At 38.0% G+C, this 25,442-nt stretch overlaps 1 protein-coding gene across 1 annotated transcript; it reads right to left on the bottom strand.

Moving 5' to 3' along the window:
• Positions 1 to 1,197: 1,197 nt before the first annotated feature.
• LOC135469238 (poly [ADP-ribose] polymerase tankyrase-1-like) lies at positions 1,198 to 25,396 on the bottom strand. The gene is made up of 27 exons (XM_064747832.1): positions 25,201 to 25,396; positions 21,726 to 21,950; positions 21,011 to 21,106; positions 20,440 to 20,552; positions 19,382 to 19,476; positions 18,756 to 18,822; positions 17,818 to 18,004; positions 17,264 to 17,391; positions 16,914 to 17,005; positions 16,278 to 16,356; positions 14,687 to 14,858; positions 12,783 to 12,862; positions 11,764 to 11,915; positions 10,977 to 11,043; positions 10,646 to 10,744; positions 10,114 to 10,207; positions 9,394 to 9,519; positions 8,914 to 9,023; positions 7,653 to 7,775; positions 7,166 to 7,231; positions 6,721 to 6,833; positions 5,996 to 6,309; positions 5,679 to 5,767; positions 4,969 to 5,221; positions 3,906 to 4,014; positions 2,820 to 2,976; positions 1,198 to 2,388 (listed from the first exon to the last, which is right to left on the bottom strand). The coding sequence occupies exons 1-27, from the start codon at positions 25,391 to 25,393 to the stop codon at positions 2,323 to 2,325; spliced, it is 3,465 nt and encodes a 1,154-aa protein (XP_064603902.1). The 5' UTR covers positions 25,394 to 25,396; the 3' UTR covers positions 1,198 to 2,322.
• Positions 25,397 to 25,442: the final 46 nt, after the last annotated feature.

Below are 25,442 nucleotides of genomic sequence, written 5' to 3'. Positions count from 1 at the left end.
TTGCATAATCATATCAGGAGAGGTTCTCCTATGTATATAGGAAATGCTATTCTGGCTCTGAACAAATCGGTAATAAACCATACTTGTAGCTCATGTGTAACTAATTCAAAGGAATATCAGAACCGTCGTCTATTTAAATTACTTGTAAACCATAGCTTCGAAATTGTACCATCACATTGATACAAATTTCGATGACCACCAATAACTTCATTAGTTGTTATTCAAGGTTCAACAATGATATAATTGCCTGTCAGATTTAATGCAGTCAATCTATTTTTGACATCAAAATTGAAGGAGACATTCCATAACTCAGAAGTGACGGACTGAAATGAACTGGTGTTGACTTAATTCATATTGATTTAATTAATTTGAAACAAAAAATTCACAACCAATAGGAGACAATCATTTCAATTTGAAAACCAAAGGCAGAAAACATTTTAAAAGGTCTGTAAAATGTTCCTAACTTCTTTCACTCTACGAGTTCTGATTTCATCATTTATTGTATAAAGGAATTAAAAAGAGGTACTCTAAAATGTGTGAAGAAGATGGCAAAAAATTGTTATATATTAAAAAGTTTAAAGTCTAATTTATCAATAATAAGAATAATTGTTTTTCATGGTCTGAGCAAAAAAAGTCTCTGCTGAATATGTTGTACAGAAACTTGTACAGTATATACCAGACTGAGACTAGCATCTGATTAACTGGTTATGCTTTACTGATACTAACTACCACTTCCTCAATAGTTCAGAAACAAATGTCAGAAAAATAAAGAGTTCCAAAAAAAACATGAACTAACAATGCACTGTTGTACAACAAAAGTAAAATATCAGTCCAAGATGTAAAATTACTGTTAAACAGTAAATGATAAGGCAAGGTACATTCACTTGGTGATTGTATTAAAGTAAACTATTGTGAGATGAATCAACCACATTTCACATCATTATCAAAGCAAGTACCTTGGTTAAATTTGGTTTGTATCACCAAAAGGATAAGAAGCAATTATCTGAGGCCATCATCCTGATTCGCAAGGCTCTCCTGGCATATATAAACGTGCATGACTACCACAGCAAACCAGCACAGAAGGCACAGTGTTGAAATGGTAGACACACATGCATGTAATGCTATGAAAGCTTTGCAAGGTTAGACTCTGGTTACCTTACTCATGGCTTTATTAAGGTACAATTACCAGGGGGGTGTGGGAGGGGCTAGAGTTAAGACCGTCAACAGGAGACAATGACAAACCATTGACAGAGACACAGTTCCAAACTACTGGCACTACCACAGTAAAGTCTGAATATTTAAACAATGTAGTGTGGTCATCTAAAGCTGTGATACAATTTTTCATGGAAAGTAGCAGATATTTTTGGCATATAGTAATTTTGGCATAAAACACTGAACAATAAAAGCGAATCAGATTTTGCTGCAGCTTAAAGGGCCAGGGGTCGGTTTCATGAAACATACTTGGTGTTAAAGGGATGCAGAACACAGACATAGGCAAGTCCAGGCTATGCACTGCCTAAGCTGAATATTAGGTATGCTACATTTACATAAGAAACCCATCTCCACTGTCAGTCAATCAGTATCAATTCTGTGTCCCTTTAAGTAGCCCTAAGCCGAGTGTACTTTATATCTCCACAACATAGCTTGTCACAGCACAGGCCTACTTAGTGTGCTTCATGAAATCAATCCCTGATCTAAACATTACCACCATAAAGTACAGGCAACCTTCTTACCATGAATTCCTTATCTGAATTAGAAGCACTGAATCAATGTCAGTAATAGTGAAGGTGTCACCTGAATCAAGTTGACACCCTTTGAAGTGCTCGTTCCACAACAAAGAATGAAATCGAACACTGTCCTGATAAGAAGGGTGGTCCAGCTGTCTAAAGGCCTAAAACTCAGGTCAGCTAGGTGGTCTGGCTGCATGAATCTTTTATGTTCAGATTCATGGGTCATTTGCCTGAAAGTGCACTATCCAGATTAGCTACATGTAGCAGGTTCAGTTTACCGAAACCCTGCTGTCCACATAAGCTGGTTTGTCCAGTTGGCTGAACGTCTTAGTGTCCAGATTAGCCAGGTTGACTGAAGGTATGTCCAGAATAGCTAGGTTGTCGAGTTCGTTGAAGACCTAGTTTTCATTTTTATTTTTATGTAGCATTCCAGTTAGATGAAAGCAGTGAATCTGTTACAGGATCAGTATACAAGAAGACACAACAAATGCCATAGATTTCCCAGTCACAGCCACGCTCTGATTCACACAATACTGGTCAGGGTAAATGACAGCATTCACACAGTAAGTCTATTCTCCTGACAGACTACAGGTCAGGACTTCTTGGAATCTCCCTCTGTGTTCATGATTTGAAATGTAATCAGGTACTCAGGGTATGCCTGGAAAACAAAGAATAAATGTATAAGAAACTAAAAACAAATATACAAGAAATAACAAACAAACACACAAAAAAAAAACAAAGAACAAATATATAACAAAAAACCAAAACAAATATATGAAAAAAGTTTAAAACAATTTACACAACACCTCACAACTTTCAATTCCTCTCTTTAATTAGAGCACCACACTTTAAAACACACTGTAATCCCTACTTGATATTTCATGTCAAACACAGATCCTTTTTATATGTTATAGTGGGTCCTGAATATCACCTGTGACAAAACTGAGTCAAATTCCACCAGACTTGGCTGTACACAAATGCATAACAGCAGATAAGGACCAAACCAATGAAACCCTCACAACGGCCACCCCTGATATGAAATATTAACATTGTGGCTAAAACAGACCAGAGATTCTTCTCACAACTTACCTGCTCTCCCCTGTAAACGACATACTCAGGATAAGACAGTCCACCACTACTGGGGCGACCAATAACAGAGTGGTGCCCCGGGGGAGCGTGGGCCATTTTCATGGCACTGAACTGTAGGAAAGACTTGCCCAGCGTCACTCGGCACAGCAACAGTTGTCTGTAAGCATACCACACAAAACGTGACCACAAATTAATCAGGGAACATGAAATCACTTATTGCTTAGGACAAAGACAAGCTAAAGCATAAGTGATATGGTCTGACATAAATGATGCTCCACCATGATGTCTACTTGTACATGTAGCCAGCAGGTTCAAATGCCTGCCTATTTATCATAGAAAACATCAGACACAACACCCTGTCACACTCTACATATACCAGACTGACCTCTACTTTGCTTATCTCTTTATGCTGAGCACTAGAAGTACAGGGAACCTGATTCAAGACCTAAGGTGAGAACTGAAGTTTGCAGCCTTTATTCGTAGAAGTTATTTAAAATCAACTAATTCCCCCTACAGTTGTTTTCCTACATGGATATTCTGTGAAACAGCACACATGCATACTTCTAGGGAAGACTTATTTCTGAGGTTAAAACAAAAGAAAACAAATGACAACATGACTTATATGGCAAGAGAGAGATAAAAACAGCCATTTTTTTGTAATATGCTTGGTCACTCCATAAATCAAGTTTTAATCAGGAGATGGGATGTGCCATATTTAACAGAGCAACTCAATGTTGCTTTACTCCACGCACATAAGGACTAAACAGGATTCCAGTGAATTTAACACAAACAGCTGCATCCTCGGGTTTGAGGAATAATTCGCGCCTGGTTGGTCAAAATGAATAACATGGCGGCAGTTTTGATTATCTCCGAGGGTGCGATTTGGCTTACTTTGAACTCCAATATCTCAGTTGTTCATCACCGCAAAAATAAAAGGTTATGCTTTTCAAAATTCCTGTGCTTGATGCATACAAAATACATTTGGTCTCGTCTTGTCTGTTTCTTTCTTAAGTTTCAAAACGTTATAAATTGGTGAAGCATTACGAGAGTACGGGAACAATCTGTGTGGTAGCTAAGTGTGTTTACCTGGTACAGATGTAGCAGGACCTATCCTTGTGTACTGGACAGCCTGTGCCACCTCCTATGCCATATACATACTGATTACTCTTGGAAGAATTCTCAGCGAAGTAAATACCTGCAACACAAAGATAATATTTTCTGACTGAACACAATGAAACTCAAGATGACCAATATGTTCAAGAGGCAAAAAGTTAATCAAATGAAATATATGCCTAAAATTTCACCCATTACTAAGATGCACATTTTGACTGATTCTGAGGGTTGTATCTTACAAAGGTATTTTGAGTCTTGTTTAGAAGGCAGGAAGATATCTTACTGGAAAACTGCAAGTTTCTGCAATAATAACTACATTTTATGACATTCATTTGCCTGTATAAAATGCATTTTGGGTGAAAATTAAGCAAGTTTTATTTACACTATGTTGAGGACCTATTTGATTTATGAACTGGACCAAAACTGGACAAGTCCAAAATGCTAGGTGATGTATATTTTCCAAAATGCTAGGTGATGTATATTTTCCAAAATGCTAGGTGATGTATATTTTCCAAAATGCTAGGTGATGTATATTTTCCAAAATGCTAGGTGATGTATATTTTCCAAAATGCTAGGTGATGTATATTTTCCAAAATGCTAGGTGATGTATATTTTCCAAAATGCTAGGTGATGTATATTTTCCAAAATGCTAGGTGATGTATATTTTCCAAAATGCTAGGTGATGTATATTTTCCAAAATGCTAGGTGATGTATATTTTCCAAAATGCTAGGTGATGTATTTTTCGGCCTGTATTAAGCCACAAATATGAAAATTACCATTATCTACATACAAAATGCGATTGTGCATCAGAACATTTTCTAGTCAACTGGGCATGGACTCTCCAAAGAAGTCCTTAAAACTTTATTGGCACATACTGTTCTGTTATCAGTTTTCCAACTCCGTTTTCATCTTGAAGTAAGTCAAAACAGCAGCGTAATCAGACATGTCTTAGATCCCAAAATGGCCAATATTCAGGTTAATTTTTGATCACAGCTCCACTGGAGTGATTGTGTTTACTCCTGCACACAGTCTCACCTGCCCCAAACATGCCCCCAATGTAGGCGTGTCTCTCATCAAAGCCTTTGTGCACAATGGCGTTGAGGAAGGGCGAACCGTGGAAGAGCAGCCGCTCATTGTCATGGCTATGGTTCTCCTCAGCCACTTCCTTCTTACGGTGACAGTATTTCTCCCACAATCGCTTGTTACGGATCTTTTGAATCTTCAGCATGTGATAGCGATTAAAATGGCCCCCAACATTGTCCTTGTGCTCACAAATACTTCCCTGCATCTGTAAAGTTAAAGTAAGATCTTGTCAAATACTACAAACTAGACAAAATTATCAATACTGAGAACAGAATTTTCCCTGCTTCTAGTAGAAATTTACATGTGTTTTTATGTCTGCACAGTAAAACACTGCAATGCTAAATATTTTGTAAAGTAAGGTGAGAGTCTAATACAGAGATGATTTGGCTGATATATTTGATTCTTGTTTCAATTCAAGAATTGTTTACTTATAGTACGGTGAGCAGTTTTTTAAATGGGCATAGAAAACTATTGAACTCTGGCAAGTTACTGATATACTTTCCTACATATGATGTACACACTGTACTGGTGCAAAGCATGTGATCTTCCTGTCTAACGCAGAGTTTCAACCTGCACCCAGTGTGACTGAAAATCAAACACCTTTAACCACTTTACCATGGCCTGCTCCCACTACATAGACAAGGGTAAAACATTAGCTGTACCTGTTCATCTACAGAGATGTACTCTGGGTCGTCTGGGGAGAGATCTACCAGCACCGTCCCCAGGGTAGGGACAGGGTTATACACTGACCCTGTAGACATAAAAATAACTACATGTACATTCACGTACAATGATGACAATCTCAAGCAACAGAATGAAAACAATACATTCTATGACAGCTGAGTAACAATGACAGATAAATCTTGAGGCCAAGACTCAAAATACACTGCTGGGTTACAAAGATACAGTTCCTCTTTCCTTTGGCAATTTAACAGGATAGGGTGTCTCAAAGACACTGAGACGTGAAAGAGTGACATACCATGTCCAGTAATCATTTTCTCCACCCCTTTGAGAATCTTGTGTCTGTGGCCATAAGCATTGATACCAATGTCTTTAAGTTCTTCATGACCCATCTCTGCTAAAATGTCCATAGTTATCTGCTCCTTTTCAAAAATGTCTCTCAGCTGCTCCAGCCCGATGCTGTTTAGGAATGCGGTTACACTCATAGTCTCCAGACTTCTCTCCCCTTCTGAGCTGTTGCGCTCAGTACAGCCGTCACCAGGGGGCGGCATGGAGGGTCCACCCACTGCTCCTGCTGGCATGTCACCACTGCTGTTAAACATGTTACTGGAACTGAAATAAAGAGCAGAACAATTTATGTGAAATTATTTGATTGGTATTTAATGCTGCAATGAAGACTTTTTTTATCTACATGACAGTGATGTTGTCAGCATAGGAAACCTGGGCCATGGCCCTTTGTCAGGTACTAGACAAATTCCCCAATGTAAAGTCGCTGTCTGAACCATCAAGAGCTGGACTTGAACCTGCAACCTCAATGGTTATGGTCCAGCATGAGCCTCCCATTTTCTGAGGTCTTTACTCTCAAACAATGGTCTGAAAACATCCTAAAAACAAGTGTCACAATATAAAAATCAAAGAACTAACAAATCTTAGGAAAACATTTGTTACACTCTTTAGATATTGTGATTTACCCTCTGCATAACTGAACACACTGTGTAATGTAGTCAGTCACAGGACTGTTACCTGTTGCCTGATGAACTCGGGGTGAGCAGACTACCCACACCAGCCTTAGTGGTTGTGGGAGGCATGCTAGGTGGAGGCATAGCATCCTGGAGGAGGGCCCTCACATCATCAGCCTGAGGGGTGGGAAAACAAACCTTGATATAGTACTAAAAACTACACACTAGTGAATACTTCATAATTATTCTACTTAGAGATAACTGAAACCTTTCCATTTAAAACCTACTTCAATGATGTGATTTTCATACTTTATGATGTAATGATGTTAGATAAATGATAACGGAATTATGCCTCAAGACAATCAGAAATCAAATTAAGTAATCCCCTGAAGGTGAAAACAGCAAAACTTTATCATAAGTACACATATGCTGTAGACCTTTTTTTTTGCCTCTTTTTTTAAAAAAAAGAATTATGTTGAGGAACGGGGAGAGACCTAGAGAGTACTCACCGTGGCCAGATCAAGAGGTGTTTGACCTTCCTGGTTCTTCATGGTAGGATCAGCCCCATGGGCAAGCTGGATGAAAAAAACAAAGAGGTACAGTAAGTGTTACAAAGATGTATCAAGCTTTGAACTCTTTTTTTAATTTGGTGAGCTACACAGATTAAAGTTGAACTGAGAATGGCCTGTTCTTTCTCCACTTGGTGGACTTGGCAGTTTTGCCAAGATAATTTTCCTTGCATAATGCCTCATATAATCAAGAAATTTCAACAACTCCATTGTTGTTGAGTGCTAACTTACGAATTTTTCACATCAATACAAGACATTACTGCTTTATTACACAATGAATTAATATAAGACAGAACAATCAATATAGAAAATCTTTCACTGTGTGAGTACCAATACTTCCAATTCACACTACACCTGACCCTGTCGGGAGTTTCACTATCTATGGTATAAGACACTTAACTCAGAGGTAACGTGCACCAGTACATACCAGCAGAGCACAAAGCTGTGTGCGCCCTTTCTGGGCAGCCTCATGTATAGGTGTAAAACCCCAGCGGTCCACAGCATTGACACATGTGCTGAACTTGATCAAGAGAGCGGCAATATCCACATGCTGCAATGCAAAGACGTGCGCATTGGTGAGAATTAGAATTAAAACATGGGCGTACTACACAGAGCACCACATACATGAATGTGAAAGCTTTCTTTCCATGAATGGAAGCACTCTAGAAAGATGATCGACCGATTATTTAACAGGTGTTTAATGACATACTAAGAATACTTCACTGATATGACACTCGTTGGTCACGATTATGGGGACACCCAAGTGACCGGAGAAAACCACTCAGCTTTCGGCAAGTAAGTAATGTATTTCATCTAAAGTTTGGCCTGTAATAATTCACTTTCAGCAGCACATTAAGATGTTAAAATGATATTTTTGATGTCAAAAAAATGAGTTTTCCTCATAAAATATTAATCAAATTTCACCAAAAAAAATTCTTAAGTTGTCCTACAAGATGGATGAATCAATCAAAATCAAGCAAAGTGTGAACCATGAGAAATGCCAAACTATAGCTGAAACAGTGTCAGTAAATTTTCACGCCTGAAGCCTGTGACCTCAATGTGTATGCCACACTGTAAGTGATCTTCAAACTTCATGCAAGAACACATGAACAGCCGTATACATGTGGTTGACGGCTTATTGCTAACATAACAGAAGACATCGTAAAGGAGACATTGTAAAAATTCACAGTTAAAGGCTGGGGCTGAGAGAAACAATTCATACATGTAGTGTGGGAATCAAACTGTTTCATTCACTGGTTTTTAAGAATTCTAACTCAAAATGATGATGTCTAATTTATCCCATATCACCTAAAAAACTATTTTGTATGCGTACGTCGCAAATACCCATGTCCCCTTTAGCGTTCAAGACATGCATAGTAACCATATGTCCGTAACAAACTGAACGACCAATGAAAAAGATGAACTAGCTATTGACACTGAATGATGGATCCAACACATCTGACGTCACAACACCCCTTCTCGTTAATTTTCATTCCATTCCCGGTGAAAGAAATTTTGATGTCATGACACCACAAAAAGATTGAACATTTGCAACCAATGTGTGGGGCATCCGGTTGACCTATATGAAACAAAACTGCTGATGATTGGTCAACTGCGTGTTGATAAGTTGATTGACAGTTCAGAAAACTATAGGTCAATGTGACTAACAGCCAGCAGTACAGCCATACCCCATACGATGAAGCGTTGTGCAATGGAATAAGGCCCCCTTTGTCTTGAGCGTTCACATCGGCACCATTCTCCAGTAAAAACTCTGCCACTTCCACATTATTGTAACCAGCTACAAAAAAGAAACAGGTATCAGCAGGACAAATAGAAAATTAAATGTAATATTTAAGAAAAGCCATTTCCTGACTCGGCTTTGTCTATATATATACTTTTTTTTAAACAAATAGGACTTGCTCATACAAATATGCTCATATCCTTTCTCACTATTTTTTTCTTTTCATTTAAATCCAGTCTTATGAGCTTATTTTTTGGCCCTAGAAATTAACAAATGTATCCAAATTTAAACTTACTATGGTATCAAAAGCTAACCATTGTGATAAGGTTTTACATTTTGACTTAATGCTCTGTAGAATCAATCCTATATTATAAACTGACACAACTAACACGTGTCTATCTAAAGTGAGAAGAAGAGATAAGCTTACCTGCTAGATGGAGAGGAGTGGAGTTTCTCCCTTGTGTATCTCTACAGTTAATGTTCTCCGCTGTGGCAAGCTTCTGTACTCGCGCCAAATTCCCCTTCTTGGCCGCTTCTAACAAAGCAGCATCTCCTGATACAAACACACACACCAAACCAAAACTGAGAAGCCTGAAGATGAAATCACCTACACGAAGAAGGCTTTCGCTGAGGGGCAATGCATAATACATTTCAAAACGAATTTAATGGTGCAGGAATATGTTGATAGGAGATCGTCACCCTAATCATTACCAAGATAAAGTTACGTCTCATAAGAAGCTTATCTCTGACATCTCATCTATTTCCATATCTTGGGTAAACTCGTGAAAATGCAATTTTATTCAAAACAATCAGATTATTATTTCAATAAATAATTTGTGTATAATTACAATTTGTAATGTATGTCCTAATCTTATTTTTATGTGCTCATGTGTTTTATGTACAATATCTAGACGCATCTGATATTACCTGTTAATCAGGTCTGTTATGAACATGTACTGCTTTTGTCTCATAGTCGTTCATGAGTTCAATAATAATAATAAAGGAACTAAGGCACTGAAAGCTCGTGAAAACTTTTACATTTACGTGGTGATGCCTCAACTCCTTCATTACAATCATCCTATTGTTTTAACTTTGGATAGTATGAGAAAATGCATTCAATTGTTTGCTTGGTTTAATAATGGATTACCTCTGAGGAGATCTGTCACATCCACATCTCCCTCCTTTACCAGGTCAATAGGCGTGTTCCCGTCGCGATTCTTTTTGTTTGCATCAGCACCATGCTGTCAACCACAAACACAGACAGCTACATCACTCAGGTAACACATTTTCATGAGCCCAAACTAATGATATCTGAGGCATGAGTCTCTCCTGATATTTAGGGTATTCTAAAAATTTTATGACCCAGGATTTGCAAACCCAACTGTCAGTGACTGAAAACAGTTATCAGCTTAAATCTTCTAATATTTTGCTACGTGGATGAAAATCAAATACGATGAAATTATCATATGCATGACTACCTAAATATGAGCTTTATTCAATAAAAGAGCTGAACAGAAGTCAAATAAAAAGGTTGAATCAACGTAAATGTTAAAGCAGTGCTGTAGACCTCATGCATGGTGAATTAATGATTTTCCTGACTTGTAACAGCTGAGCTTATTGTTAATATAAGTTTACCGATGAATTAATGATTTTCATGACCTGTAACACATAGAGCTTACCTTTAGTAATAGTTTACAGATTTCAAATTTTCCTTTGGCTGCAGCTTCATGTAAAGGTGTGAACTTCCACAAGTCTGCCACATTGACACATGCTCCATGCTGCAAAGGACACAATTTTGTTCACTGCATCAACTGTGAGATAAGGTGAAGTAAACTGAGGTATAGAATTAAAGTTAAGACTTCTGCTAAATGAAGAAATGATAAATTAATAGCTTAACTGTGAAGCAGATGCCTACAGATGATACCCACTGTTACACACCCATGCACTGTGGTTAATTTTACATGTAAACAAATCCTGCAAACATAACATATTGAATACCATGATGGTTACCTTAATGAGAAGTTCAGTGACTTCAAAATGACCGTAGGAGCAGGCGTTGTGGAGAGGCACCAGGCCACTGAAATAAATACAGGTAATCAAATAAACCTCAACAGATATTCAAGGTATGGTAGGCATATCATTTGTATGGGTAAACATGTGAATCTGACAAGGAGGTGTCAAATAAAGGCTGTTTTTTTATCAAAATTTTGGAAACATAAAAAAGATCTCACATTAAAGGGGTACTTTAGTGTTAAGACATGTAGGTCTTAAAGGCAAGGTTAAATGATAAGGATTGAGATAGTTGGAATTGCTTTCTTAAGCTGTAGAAAAAAACGCACTGCATCAAAACCGTTCTTGCTAGTTTGGGAGGATAATATGGAAACAGAAGTTTTCTCCTGTTTCCAATTTTGCCTGGTGTGATGTCATGCAAGAACACTTGACGTCGCCCATCACTGACTTATAGCAACAAATGACTTTGTACTTTCAAACGCGCATGACATCATTCCAGCGTAACTGCCTTACGGAAACAGCCAAAGATTTTGGTTTTCAAGACTGATCACTTATAGGGGTTAAATAGCTTTATTCAGCGTACATTTTTGAACCGTGGTGCCAGCTGTATTCAACAGGGTATCCTTCATACCAGTTTAATATTTCACCCTGGCGTCTCTTAGAGGTGAAGTAGCACTCCAATAATTTATTCAACTTTATATATCAACAGAATATGTCAACTGCTAATAACATACGATGAAAAGATGTGAATAATAGTCTCTTAGAATCAAACAGTAACAGAACTAACCCCTTGTCTTTGGCATGGACGTCTGCACCATGTTGAAGCAGAAGCTCTACCACAGCCACTCTGTTGTAACCAGCCGCGAAGTGGAGTGGTGTGGAGTGACGGCCATCTAGGTCCCGACAGTTTACCGCAGCAGGCTGACTTGTCACCAGTTTCTGAAGACATACACATAGCGCGGGCCTTGTCAACGTAATAGACAGAGGAGTTGGACATATTAGTGACAGTCAATAGTTTCCACAAACAGACCACCAGTAAGCACATGCTGTTCGTGATGTGTACCCAAGGTATTATATTGCTGTTTAATTTTTCACATACATGATGATGGTCAGTTTTACGAATGTAAGAAACCATAGTTCCTGGTGTAAACCACAGACCTTTGGCAAGATACTGAGAACATTTTCCACATACAGGTATGACAGACATACGCTAAATGACGTTTAGCCCTGGGACTCACATGTGAGTGTATCACATGTTTCATTGCAATGATTGTGGTTTTTATTGGCAGGGCGTCGCAGGAGAGCATCAGCAGTGGTGAAAGGATTATATGGACAGTCAGGGAATGTAATAAATAAGACCACGCTTCACTGAGCAGTCAGTCTATGCTCCTGTTACCAAAAGTTCATATTTTCCTCAGTTTTAATTATAATGAATAAAGTGCATAAAGGTTTACTTCACAAAATGTCGAACATCAGAACAACATGTTTTTTTGCTGCACACATTAATCTTACATCCACATATTTATATGTATCCTAAATGACTTAAAACTTTGAAAGTGCATCTTGGGAGGCAAATAAATGTGCTAAAATAGTACTTTTGGTAATGAAACTTACATTGTTTTGGTGGGATACCGTCGTACCTTCCATACAAACCAGACAACACCTTTCTAAAACCAATAGAACTCTCAAAGTCTTGGAAACTAGAGCTGATTAGCCATGGACGAAATTTTAGGCCGTTCAGGTAATTCAGAGAGAATATCCGGAATGTTCCATCACAGTGTACCCTATCAGGGATAAGATCATTACCTTCACCACTTCCAAGTCTCCTGCCTTAGCAGCCTCCAGCAGTTGTATTTCCCCATCAGTACCACCCACAGGAGGATCCTCTGTAAACATAACCAGTACAGTGCTCAGTCAATAGGGAAGGGAAGGAGCTACTCCACTGTCAAGACATGTGCATGTTTATTTATTTATTTATTTTTTTTTTCTTGGTGTTTACGTCATACTCATGAATATACTTATATGACAGTGAACAGCATTATGGTAGGAGGAAACCGACCAGAGCCCAGATCAAACCCACGACCATTCACAGGTACATGTAGCTAGCAGACCTGCCCACTTACTGCAAGGAGAGGAAGCCAGCATGAGCTGGACTTGAACTCACAGCCACCGCATTGGTGAGAGGCTCCTGAGTCACTGTGCCGCATTGACATGATAACCCCCTCGGCCCCTGTGCATCTTTAAAGAAGGGTTAAGTGGTAAAGATCGAGATAGCATGAATGGCTTTAATCAATTGTAAAAAAAAATCGTGCTGTAACAACTGTTTTGTGTTGTGGAGGATAATACGGAAACAAAAGTTTCCAGTTGTTTCCAAGTTTGTTTGCTTGGTGTGGCATCATGTAAAAACACTGGATGTCACCCATCCGTGGTGTACATCCACAGATGACAATGTCCTTTCAAAACATTCACGACATCATTCCAGCACAACTGCCTTACTCTTATCAGCCAGATTTGGGAAAATAAGGCAATTCACGATATTTGCCTTATTCACGACATCATTCCAGCACAACTGCCTTACTCAAAGTCTTATCGGCCAGATTTGGGAAAATAAGGCAATCACATAACAAATATTATTACATCACATCAGGAAAATTTTATGGTATGTGAAACAGATTTTGTTTTTTAGGACTCTTCCTTATTGTTGTTATATATTGTTCTTTTCGAAAGATTTCTGAGCCATGTTTCACAGGGTATCCTTCATATCAGTTTAGTATTTCCGCCTATTTTATCTTCGGAGTGAAGTAGCACTTACAACATCTTGTTTACAAAAGATAACAGGATTACAGAATGGATTTTATGTATGTGATTTAGCCCAACCCACAATGGGCTAACTTAAAGAAAGCCTAAAGATTAAAAGTACCTCTAAGGCAGTTTGAAGTTGTTTCATCAACACACAAAATATTTCATACAATACATTTTATTCCTTATTACCAGATATGAGGCAGTTTCATCTCCTGGCTTAATGTCGGAAATAAGGCGGAAATATTGCCCACTTGTGTTAATGTTCAAACAACATGGCCTTGGCTGTTTACAGCCAGCTCTCATATGAAACGGTACATAAACATGCCAGCTAAGATTTATAAATCCTATATAGTTGGTTTCACCAAAACAAGGACGTGTGTCAAGGTACAATGGGCATAAGGTCAATAAAAAGGTAAGCAAAACTACTGGACTACACAAAGACAAACAGGGGAAACTTTAACCCAAACTGTCAATGTCATATTTCTCATAACTTCCTTCCTTGAATAATGCCTGTTATAACATACCAGTAGCAAATATCTTTTATTTCCCTTGTCTGGGTTACAGAACCAAAACGACAGAGCATTAACAAGAAGATTCATCAAAAAACTTATTTACATATGACTGTGAAAGTGGGTTCAGATAAGTATCACAAATGCAAAATAGTTGAGTAAGTTTCCCTGATTCCTATCTCTCTTAGTCTGTTTGGGAAAACTGTAATACAGCCTGTTTGGGAAAACTGTAATAAAGCCTGTTTGGGGAACCTGTTATAAAGCCTGACTGGGAAACCTGCTATAAAGCCTGCTTGGGGGAGCTGTTATAAAGCCTGCTTGGGAGACCTGTGAAACAGCCTGTTTGGTGAATCTGCTGTAGGTTTGGTGAAACCTACAGCAGCTGTAAGCTGTGTTTACCTCTAAGCATCTTCTGTATGTTCTCAGTGGCCAGCTGAGCAGCTGTGTAGCCCTGGAGGGAGACAATGCTCGTGTCCACACAGTAGGACATGAGGAGACGACAGGCCTGGATGTTACCATGCTGAGCTACACGGTGCAGAGCTGTCTGACCAAGCCCATCCAAGGCGTTCACCTGCAGAGAACACACAAGGTATTCATTACCGTCCACACTGGATGAAAGTCATGTGAATGGATAAATTGCTGATATTTACATGTAACTTAACAAAATAATGTATTACATGTGTATCCAGCAGAGCCTTGGGACAAACCTCTGTCTCACAGCCAATAGGACACATTTTGTAATTTCACTAAAATCAAAAGCATCATTCAACTATTTAGAATACTAGTTTTTCTTCCATATCTACACCCTCGTGTTTGTAATATAAGAAAATATGAAATATAATACAGCCACCCAGGGGTTCATAGACTAAATAAAAAACTCAATAACTGATTATATTTAATCAGTATGAGGTTGTTTTTTGAAAGAAATATTCAAAATTTACACAAACTCACATCCAAAGTTACATGAAGCAATCTGTTACAAGTTACCTCCCTTTTACAGAAATCTTCATTACCCTATGAAATCGTATCAAATTAAACATGAGCCATGGTAAGCCTCTTTGGTCGCTGACAAATCAACTATCACGAATAATTTGACCTACTTCGGCTATGATCATTCTGTTTTTTACATTAGCGTAGCGCGAGTGACTCCATGTGAGCACAAGTGGACTGACTGGTTTCCTCCCCCCTGAGGTCAGGTGGTGCTAATATCTTCAGCTTGTTTCAAGGTAAACACACAGTCTGTGTGCTGATTATCAATTTGCAGTATCAATTAGGAGGCCAGCTTGAGTTATATATAGGCAGTGATAATTACTTAAATCAATAAAGTATAGTAACATACAAAAATATTAAATTTTATTATCTTGAACAGTTTATTAAAACCTAAAAAAAACAAAACTCAATTTCAGTTGAAAGAAAAACTCAATTTCGTGGTCAGTACATGGAAAAATGACCTCTATGAAGCTCTCCCACCTTTAAACATTTTTATGAGTAGTTAACCTACAAGATTTTACTGTACTATCCATTCCTGTCTTCTGTCTATGGTATTCTATGGCTTTTTTTACTGGACGTTTCTTTCATAAGTTACTGCTGAATCTTTTAAAATCCTGTTATTGGTCTTGATATGCTTTGTTTGGCCGTGAAAAATTTACACAATCAAAGGTGCCCTAACAGATCTATCAGAGCTCATGTATTTCCATCATGAAGTCATATAACATTTCTAATGTATGTTCCTCTGAGCAGCAGCACCTAATCAGTGTTAGTGTACAACAGGCATCAGGATCATGAAGCTGTCTCAGATTTAAATCAGACACAGCATTTACTTGTGGTATTATTCCTGAACTTTACCACCAATTTTCTATTTATCATGAAGAACTAAGACAACTCTGAGTATTTAAGTAAAAAAAATTCCTCATGTAAATCTGACTGAGTGATCCTGGAACGTGCTGAACACTGACACCCAATACAATGAAAATACCAAAAATATGGTCACCTTTGCCATACTCTTCAGTAGAACGTCCATAACATCATAGTGAGCCTTGTCAGCAGCCATGTGCAATGGGGTCAGGTAGCTGAAAGATTGAAGAAATGATGGTAATTGACAATGTAAATAACCTTAACGTCTATCCACATATACACATAAGTAACTATCCATTCAGAGGATCAACACTAATCATTACTGTGCTATTTACTGCCTTATGCAATCTGACGTCAATATACTGTAAGTCTTCAACCTTTTCAACCACTAAAGCATTGATTTCAGTGGAACGTATGCATACACCTATTGTGAAAATGACGCTAAAAATTAATTGTCTATGTCATTTAAAATGTAAGCTTCCAAAATCAGCGCGAATTATTTCTCTATGGCTGATAGTTTTCTCAGAATGTTATAAAATCTTGGTTGCAGAGGCACTTCAAAAAGATAAAGAATTAGGGTAACACACTACAAAAACACAGACAGCATACTAAAGAATGTATGGGGATTTTAATTATTTATGAATTTTTGACAATACAAAAACTTGGTACATGCACAATGGATGCTAATAAGATAACTTCAGATTCACTTCAGAATTTTTTTTACACCCATCCATTTGTAGTAGCTTTAAAAACATGGCTGAATGGTACTTACTCTTTGTTCTTGTCATTAACATTTGCACCTTTCCTGATTAAAGCTTCAACCACCTGTTTTCTTTTGGGAAAAGGAGACACTGATGCACAATGCTGAAATCAAATTCAGTATCACAATTAAGTATGATGAAACAGACAAAATATATGTAATTAAGCAAAAGTACAATTAATCATCTCTCCTGTCATATTAAACATGCTCATCTAATCTCATCTGAAGCCATGAACTTCAAAACCAACTTCAGACAACCATACAATAAAATATGTGCCTGTTAATTTGATTTGGTATGCCAATGAATTTTCCGATAACCTAATAAAGTTATGAAAATTAATAAACATTTATTTACAACATACCAAAGCAGTGTCACCAGTGTAGGGATGTTTAAAATGGATAATGTCTGGTAACATTATCAAATACTTCTTCACTCGGGCAAGGTCAGCTTGTCGGGCTCCCTCCAACACAGAGTGACCTTTGTATTCATCTGAAATTCATCAAAGTGTTACACTTATTCAATAAAATCCAGTCAACCTTGGTAAAGGTATATTATTCAAAATACAAAAAGAAACTCCTTGAAAACAATTTTTAATGCATGCATATTAATAGGAATTCTTCCAAAACTGCATGATTAGAAATAAAGCACAGATTTGCAACTGCTGCAGAATACTACAAAAAGTCACTTTAGACACTGGTTAAGTGAATGGCTTACATGCATGTTAAAAGGTTTTTGAGAAATCCACAGAGAAACATACACATCAGCTTGTCACATCTAAAAACAGGAAAATTTAGAAAAGTGCTCATTCTACTATTTGCTTTCAATAGCAGCTTACATGACAACTACTTTATCTGTTTCATAAATATTTCATTTTCAACCTTACTAATACAGTAAGAAGGAGAGGTAAGTTCTTACACTGTAGTTTTTCCTGCAGCTCTCTGGTTGGGGCGACATCTAGAGCACTTTTAGAGTGGCAGTTCACGAGGGTTGGGTCTGCCCCGTGTGCCAGCAACAGTGAGCAGACCTCTACCCGGGACTTGGATGCAGCTTCATGGAGCGGGGTGAACTGCCACAGATCCATAGCATTCACACATGCTCCAGACTGAGGAAAGGCAAAAGGGCAGGTGTAACTACATGTTAATATACACTATTCAACAACCATCTTTTACAGTCAGTTGACCTTAAAATTTTCCAGTGTTCCACAGTAAACAATTCAGATTCACACAACAACATTAATTTATCTGACTGAAATAAGATCGTACGTATATCGCTTTGCTAACAACTTTTGCTGAAACACATTCTATCCCTGGCGCGTTCAGTAACCTTCGGTGAACTGAGATGACAAAAACAACCAAAGGTCATTCACATGATTAACAACCAATCACTATGAAGCTTTCTACAGAGCTTGCTTTTGCTGGGAATAGTAGAAGTCTGTCGGAAAAAAGGGGAATTCCCATTTCCCTGCAGTGGAAGTAGCTTGGCTTGTCAACAAGGTGAACACACCAACGAAAAAGTACTCTCGCTTTCCTTCAAACCAGTGTTTGTTCTACGGATTTAAATTCATCAAAGTGAAGCCACTGGCTTTTACGAGTAGATCAACGATAAAACAAATGCTGACTTTGCTGCCATGCTGTGGCCTCTTGGCTCATGATTTTCTGTAAGTTATGCCCAGCTTCGCCTCTCTCTCCCCGACTGTTGCCTTGTTTCGAGCAGCACTTTTGTGATCGAATGACACACCCCTTAAAGGCATTGGGGATAGGGAGTTAGTTAGTGATTTTAATCAGACTGCACCATCAGTACATTGTATTACAGCCTGGAAACACCACACTGTTGTACCAATAGTACAAGTTTACCTTGAGCAACATTTCTGTGACTTCAAAATGTCCATAAGAGCAAGCATTGTGTAGCGGCACCAATCCTCTGTAAGTCAAATAGGTAATATGTGAAAGAAGCATCATAATGTGTCAGTGTATGGCGAACAGTTCAAACACAACTGTACATGGTGCTTATATCACATGAAATGACATTGTTATTGACTAAAACAGTATCATACAACAAAATCTTTCATGGATTGTGATCAAGAAAATATCAAATTTTTTATTGTTAATTAGACTGGTGCTTCATATTGTACTCAAGAATATTCACCTGTGTGAGGGCAGGGTCATATAATGTAATAAAGTATCGAAGGTTTTGATACCAAACTTTAAAGGTGACACTGTGACCGTGCATAAATAAATTTCATGAAATGCAACTTTTCTGAGAGTTTTCAAAGTCTCTAAATGATAGAAATTTGTACAAAATTAAAAATTACTTGTATAACAATTTCTGGTAAATTTACTTGTTAGATTTGATACAGCTTGATTAATATGAGAGCTCAAATGTTTTCTGGAACCAAATGGCTTTTGGTATGGCACCGGATAGTGATTATGTTAAAGGTGGATCCACAATCAGATTGAACAGGGAAATACCCAGGCCTTACCCCTTGTCTTTGGCATGAACATCAGCTCCGTGCTGCAACAACAACTGCACTATTCTTGTCCTGTTATAACCAGCAGCTAGGTGCAGAGGGGTTGACTGGAAAAGATAAAATATTTGGGATATTCTTTGACGAAATAAAGAATATACATGAACACATCCTACAAGCAAATTACCTTGGCAAATGAGTAAAAATTAATTGAAGGAGTAGTGTCCAGATTTAGCTACCTGTCCTAATTATAAAGATTTTCATCTGCTTAAACAGTATGTTACCGACACGGCCTTTGAGAAACGTAATTATGACTTTAAATCCACCAAAACAATAGATTTACTACCTCAGCCGATCTCCAGCAGGCTGCCCAGTAAAGCTCAGCGGATGATGTCATAAAAGGCCAACCAAAGTCTAACTGGCCTAAATAACATTGGAATTCGTATCAAAACGATGTCATTTTTGAGATGGATTCTAGCCACAGAAGCAAATAGACAGCCGTATCAATTTGAGCCTATAGTGGACAACTCTGAAGTTCCGATTCATGACACAGACATCTTTGGTTAGACTTGAGATCCCGACTTATCCGACGTTGATCTACATCCAGGTTTTTTTTTTTTGCTTTTTTCAATATTTTTTTACACTCATTTTAACAATATACACATGGGTAGCTAATCATGAATAATTAACAATTAACCATACACTAATCCTTACACTAATCCATCCACATCACTTACACAGTGGCAGGGTGTCGACTATCGGCTCTTGCATTTCACTGTAACCGAAGCTACTTCAACACTACCTGGGGTCACTGATCACCACGAATATTCTCCAAAACTTTATTTCTATCAAATGAATTTGGTAAAATTTTGCCCCCATTCACCTTCCTGCTTTGATCAGTCACAGTAACAACCACAACATGTTACAACGCTACAGTCATTGGTCATCCTGGATTATGTCAATTAGCCACCTGTATCAGATCTGGAACCCCTTTCTGCAGTGGCAGTGGACAGGATACGAGCCTCTGCACGAGGCCATCATAATCACATGGTTAATACAGCAAGGGTACATACCTTTCTACCATCACTGGCGTGACAGTTGACATTAAGCGGCGTCAGTAGACCCATCATCTTTTCCTCATTACCACTCCTCGCCGCCTCTAATAGCTCATCCTTCTTGTATTCACCTACAAGAAATTATCCAAATTAAAACGTGCGATTTACATAAAATATCACATAAATATCTATTCTTATCTCAGACTTACAATTAAAGTCGTCCTGAAGTACAGAAATGATAAAATGATACTGGTCATGATTTAAAGAGCGACCCACCTAAGACCTTCCAAGAGGAACATTTTTTCAGAGCTGTATGAAAAAAGCCTTATGATCCTTTTACTTTCTATTTTTTTTTTTGATTGCTGTATGACGTCATTTTACTTTTTTAGTCAACGCAATAAATTTTCCAAACTGAACAAACACGTCTCATTCAGCTAGGTTCAAAAATTTAATAGATAAACAACAGAATGAGAGTGACCTGCAGTGAGCTACATTTCATGAATATGTGCTCAGTTAAGAGCTTGAATGAGGAATGTACTAAATTTATTAAAAGATTAATGTTTACATTATGTACCTAAGACTATCTTACCTGTGAGAACAGCCTTTGATGTGGGATCAGCCAGGTCCAAGGCCGTCTTACCATCAGTATTCCGGATGTTAGGATCAGCCCCATGTTGCAATAGCACTGCAATCCAAACCACATGCCAACAGTTACGCCATGCTGACAACTAAATTGGATGTACACCCTTTGCAAAACTATAATACATGTACACAGGGCAGTTACATGCGATGTATCTACATTACCCTAAAGGTGTTTCCAACAAGCGAGTTTCGAGTGTGAACTATTTTATAGCTAGAAAAAACAAAACAAAACAAAAGAAAGTCTCATTGTACCATGACACCAGTCAAAAATGTTAGGAAACTATTTCTGATTTACTACATCATGGCCATCTGGAAAAAGTTTCATAACAGGTTAATTAAAGTAGACAAATGATAACCAAAAATGAGGTACAGATGCTTGTGAAAATTCCTGAATGAGAGTTATGCCACATGTGCCTGTGGAACACAGCAATCAGTAAATTAATGTCAACAAAAGTTGCTAAACATTTTTAACCAGTCACATAGTAAAGTATGACATTCTTTTTTTCACCTTAAGCAACAAAAAAGTTCAAACTCCAAACTCATTAACATTACATACATTAACATGAATTTAATTCATGTCAGTATGGGTTACTTCATTTTTGCTACATGTACATGTACAACAAGGTAAGGAGGTGATGGAGAGAAGGAGTGAGGGTGATTACCTATACAGACATCGATCTTCCCTTTGATGGCAGCCTCATGAAGAGGGGTGTAGTTCCAGTTATCCCTTGCATTGGGATCGGCTCCGTGGCGCAACAGTAACTGGACCACCTCGGCATGCCCGAATGAGCAGGCGTTGTGCAGGGGTATGAGCCCGCCATCATCACGAGCATGGACATTAGCACCGCAGTCCAGCAGATGTTCCACTACGTCCTTACGACCAAACCCTGCAGGGACACAAAACACATCCATACATGAATAATTCAACAACAGGCTGCTGACTGACATCTTATACATTAGTTTCGTGTGGGAAACAAAAAAAAAAAAAGAAAAACCACAAAAGGTCTCTGGCAATTTTCTTATGTCTACCACACAAAAGGGCATTTAGCAGAACCTATTAATGTATTTTCTTGTCCAAATGGCTAATCAGTTCTTGAGAATTCCTGTTTTCAAAGAGAGGTCGCCGATGTTAATGTGTTCAAAATGAAGATTTTAACATATAACATACATTCATTTAGCTGACTGTAAATTTTAGCTATGGAATGTTTCTTCTTGCACATGGGTTGGGCCATTGCAGATCTGTCAAAATAACTACTTGAAGATAGTTTCTTTGACTACTTTAGCATCAGACCAGTGTGATTTTCAGGTTTCCAGAAGGAGACTGTTTAAGTGTACCTATGGATGGAGCATTGATCAATTACCTAAGTGAAAAGAGCTCAACAGTTTTGTTGCACATATTGGTCACAGTGACTGGTACTTGACATTACTTGTTCTGACACTCGGCCCAGCTGCCTAGGGGCTGAGGGGTGACAATGACACAAGGGGTGTGTCCAGCTGTGTGCCAGGGCTGACCTTAACAGCCCAGACAATGCTCAGTGTCTATCAACACTAACAAAGCCATGAAAGGTGTCAGTCATTCTCTCCTTGTCAGCTGACATGACACAGATCATTGCAGTTCAGAGACAGTGAACCCACAGCTATCATTTCACCCAGTACAATTGTTAGGCCATTCAATGAAAAAATGATAATGTGCCTGCCAAGCTCAAGTTTCATAACTGTTTAATGACATCTCACCCAATTCAAGGAAAACAGTAAATGTACTCAGTTTTATTAAGACATAATGATTTGTTTTCCACTACCAAAACTGGTCAATGCATGTATTTAAAGAACTAAAATAAAACCAGAGTAGCCACAGCAGTACAACAGCTGACAAATGGTCCAACCTCCTGCCAATTTTACCTCACTGTTTTATCCCAACGTGATTGCTCACCCAAAAACCAAATTTTAAATTCTCATTGCAAACAATAAAATATACATGAGGCGCCAGAAATAAATAGATTTATACAAAACAATGAATATTTCATTTGACACACTGATTGCAAGGCTAGATTGGTGAATATAAAGTCATGATAGTTTTGTCCTTTCATTTTAAGCCTGTGTGATTTTCAAAGACCTTGTCGGGCCCTGAATCATTGCATTGGTGATTGTGTCTACACATATAAAACAAATAAAACAGCAGTTATAATACTAAGACTTAAAGGGCTACTTCGGTCCCAAGCCATGCAGAAATGTTAAACTGATATGAAGGGTACCCTATAGAATGTAGCTAGCACTATGGTTCAAACAAAATTTACAATGAATAACTGCATTTAACCCCTATGAGCGAAGAGTCCTCAAAAACAAAATCTTCGGTAGTTTCCATAGAATTCTCCTGACATGTCAAAATATTCCTTATTTGACGATGAATCAGGCAGATATGACATTGAGTAAGGCAGTTATGCTGAAATGACGTCATGCCCATTGAAGAGTACAACGTCATTGGTAACTATACTTCAGTGATGGTGACGTCAAGTGTTATGGCATGTCACTCCAGGCAAAACTATAAACGACACTTTTCTTTCCGTGCTATACACAAACAGTGGCTATAATACAATGCACTTTCTTTTTTTAAAATGTATGAAAATACATATCTCGATCCTTATCATTTAACCTTGCTTTTAAGACGTTCAAGTCTTGTCACTAAAGCACCTCTTTAACAAAGACAATCATGCCAAATAATGATAACAAAATTCTTACTATCTCTAGATATTCATGACACTGGACATGTAAGCCATGCCCTGTCATGATGGCTTCCCTGCACAATATCAAGACAAAAACATGTATGTTTGAAGTCATTAACAAAGTCTTCAGACTTAAAGGCAGTTTTGAGTGTAGCAGACTAGTGTGATTTACAGGTCTCCAGACCTGTGACTTGATGCCTGCCTGCATGCCAAATGAAAGCAAAAACTGCTCTAGGCATGTAATAGACTCGCGTAGCCTGCCCAATCTGGCAGCCACGATTTCTCAATACCCTATCTCTCCTTCACAGATAAATTCAACTTGTAATATCTGATGGAAAAATGGGGCATTTTTGTCAATATTAATTCAAAAGGACCATGGTACATATAAGAGTATAAAGGGAAATAGAAAATTGGGGGTGGTGGGAGGGATTTCATGCAGTAGTTTTTTTTATGAAGTATGATTATAATGTTCATGTAAGTGTCAACTTGGTTTACTCTGCTGAGAAACTAGTGATATCATACCTAAAGCGTTTCTTTTCTAAAGTGAATTCCTACTATTATGATGGACCTGATATCCTGCTTTCAAACTGGAAATATGATATCTGATGAAAACATAACTCCTGCAGCTTTCAAAATCAAATTCCCTTTTCTCCAGTGCACCCAAAAAATTCACATGTACAGCCATTTAGTACCTCTGTGAACCCACATTATTTTCTAATTCGAGCCAACATGGCCATAAGATAAAACATCTACATACCCATATCTTACTATAAAAGGTATGATTAAATAATAAAGATGATGGGTTTGAAACTGAAGCTTTCTGATCTGACGAATCATACTTGCATTGTCTCACTGATGATGTTAAAAGTGGTTTGAAGTACAGAATTTGTCAATGTAACAGGATTAATTTACTGAGTACAAAACGTTATTGTGCTGAATATACTGAAATACCTGAACTCTGAAGTTAAACACTGTTGAAGTAAAACCCATACATGGATTTTTGTTCCAAAATAAACTTACATCATGTATGTGAGGCTGATTTCATCTGCATGTAGGCCTATGTTAGTATGTCTAGGTAAATGCTGAATATTAAATGTTGTAAATGGACATTCTGTCTGTTTAACACTTCTCGTTTGGACAATGTCGAGAATGAACTGAGCTTGTTGTTGTTTTTTCAGTTAATATTTACCAACACCAAATGACGATCCTAAGAACAACGATTAGTGACCAACTCAAAACTAATCATTTGACTTGTCGAATCAAACTGACCTTTAAAACCATAACAGCGAAATATTCATGAAAGAAACATGCATCTAAGAACTTGTGTCCAGAAGAATCCATAACACCAAATCAAGGAAGTTCACAGGCAAAAACTGAAAAAGCCGTTGATCGAACTGTTCGAACAATCTGTACTTACCAGCTGCAAAATGCAAGGGTGACGATTTCCTTCCTGCGGTATCTTTGGCATTCACATTATGTGGAGTAACAAGCTTCTTCACCTTGCTCAGATCTCCGTTTCTACATGCTTCAAATAATTCCCTTCCAGGGTCATTTAGAAGGGTTGGAGAGTTGGGTTCATTCGGCAACAGAGCTCGACGGCTCGACGCCATCTTGCTTTCTCCTGCTATTCGTCAAATCTCGTCTGTTAATTCACCAACA

The sequence above is a fragment of the Liolophura sinensis genome, chromosome 6 (genome assembly GCF_032854445.1).
Source record: "Liolophura sinensis isolate JHLJ2023 chromosome 6, CUHK_Ljap_v2, whole genome shotgun sequence".
NCBI classification, from domain to species: domain Eukaryota; kingdom Metazoa; phylum Mollusca; class Polyplacophora; order Chitonida; family Chitonidae; genus Liolophura; species Liolophura sinensis.
This window is presented reverse-complemented; position numbering and strand designations above follow the sequence as displayed.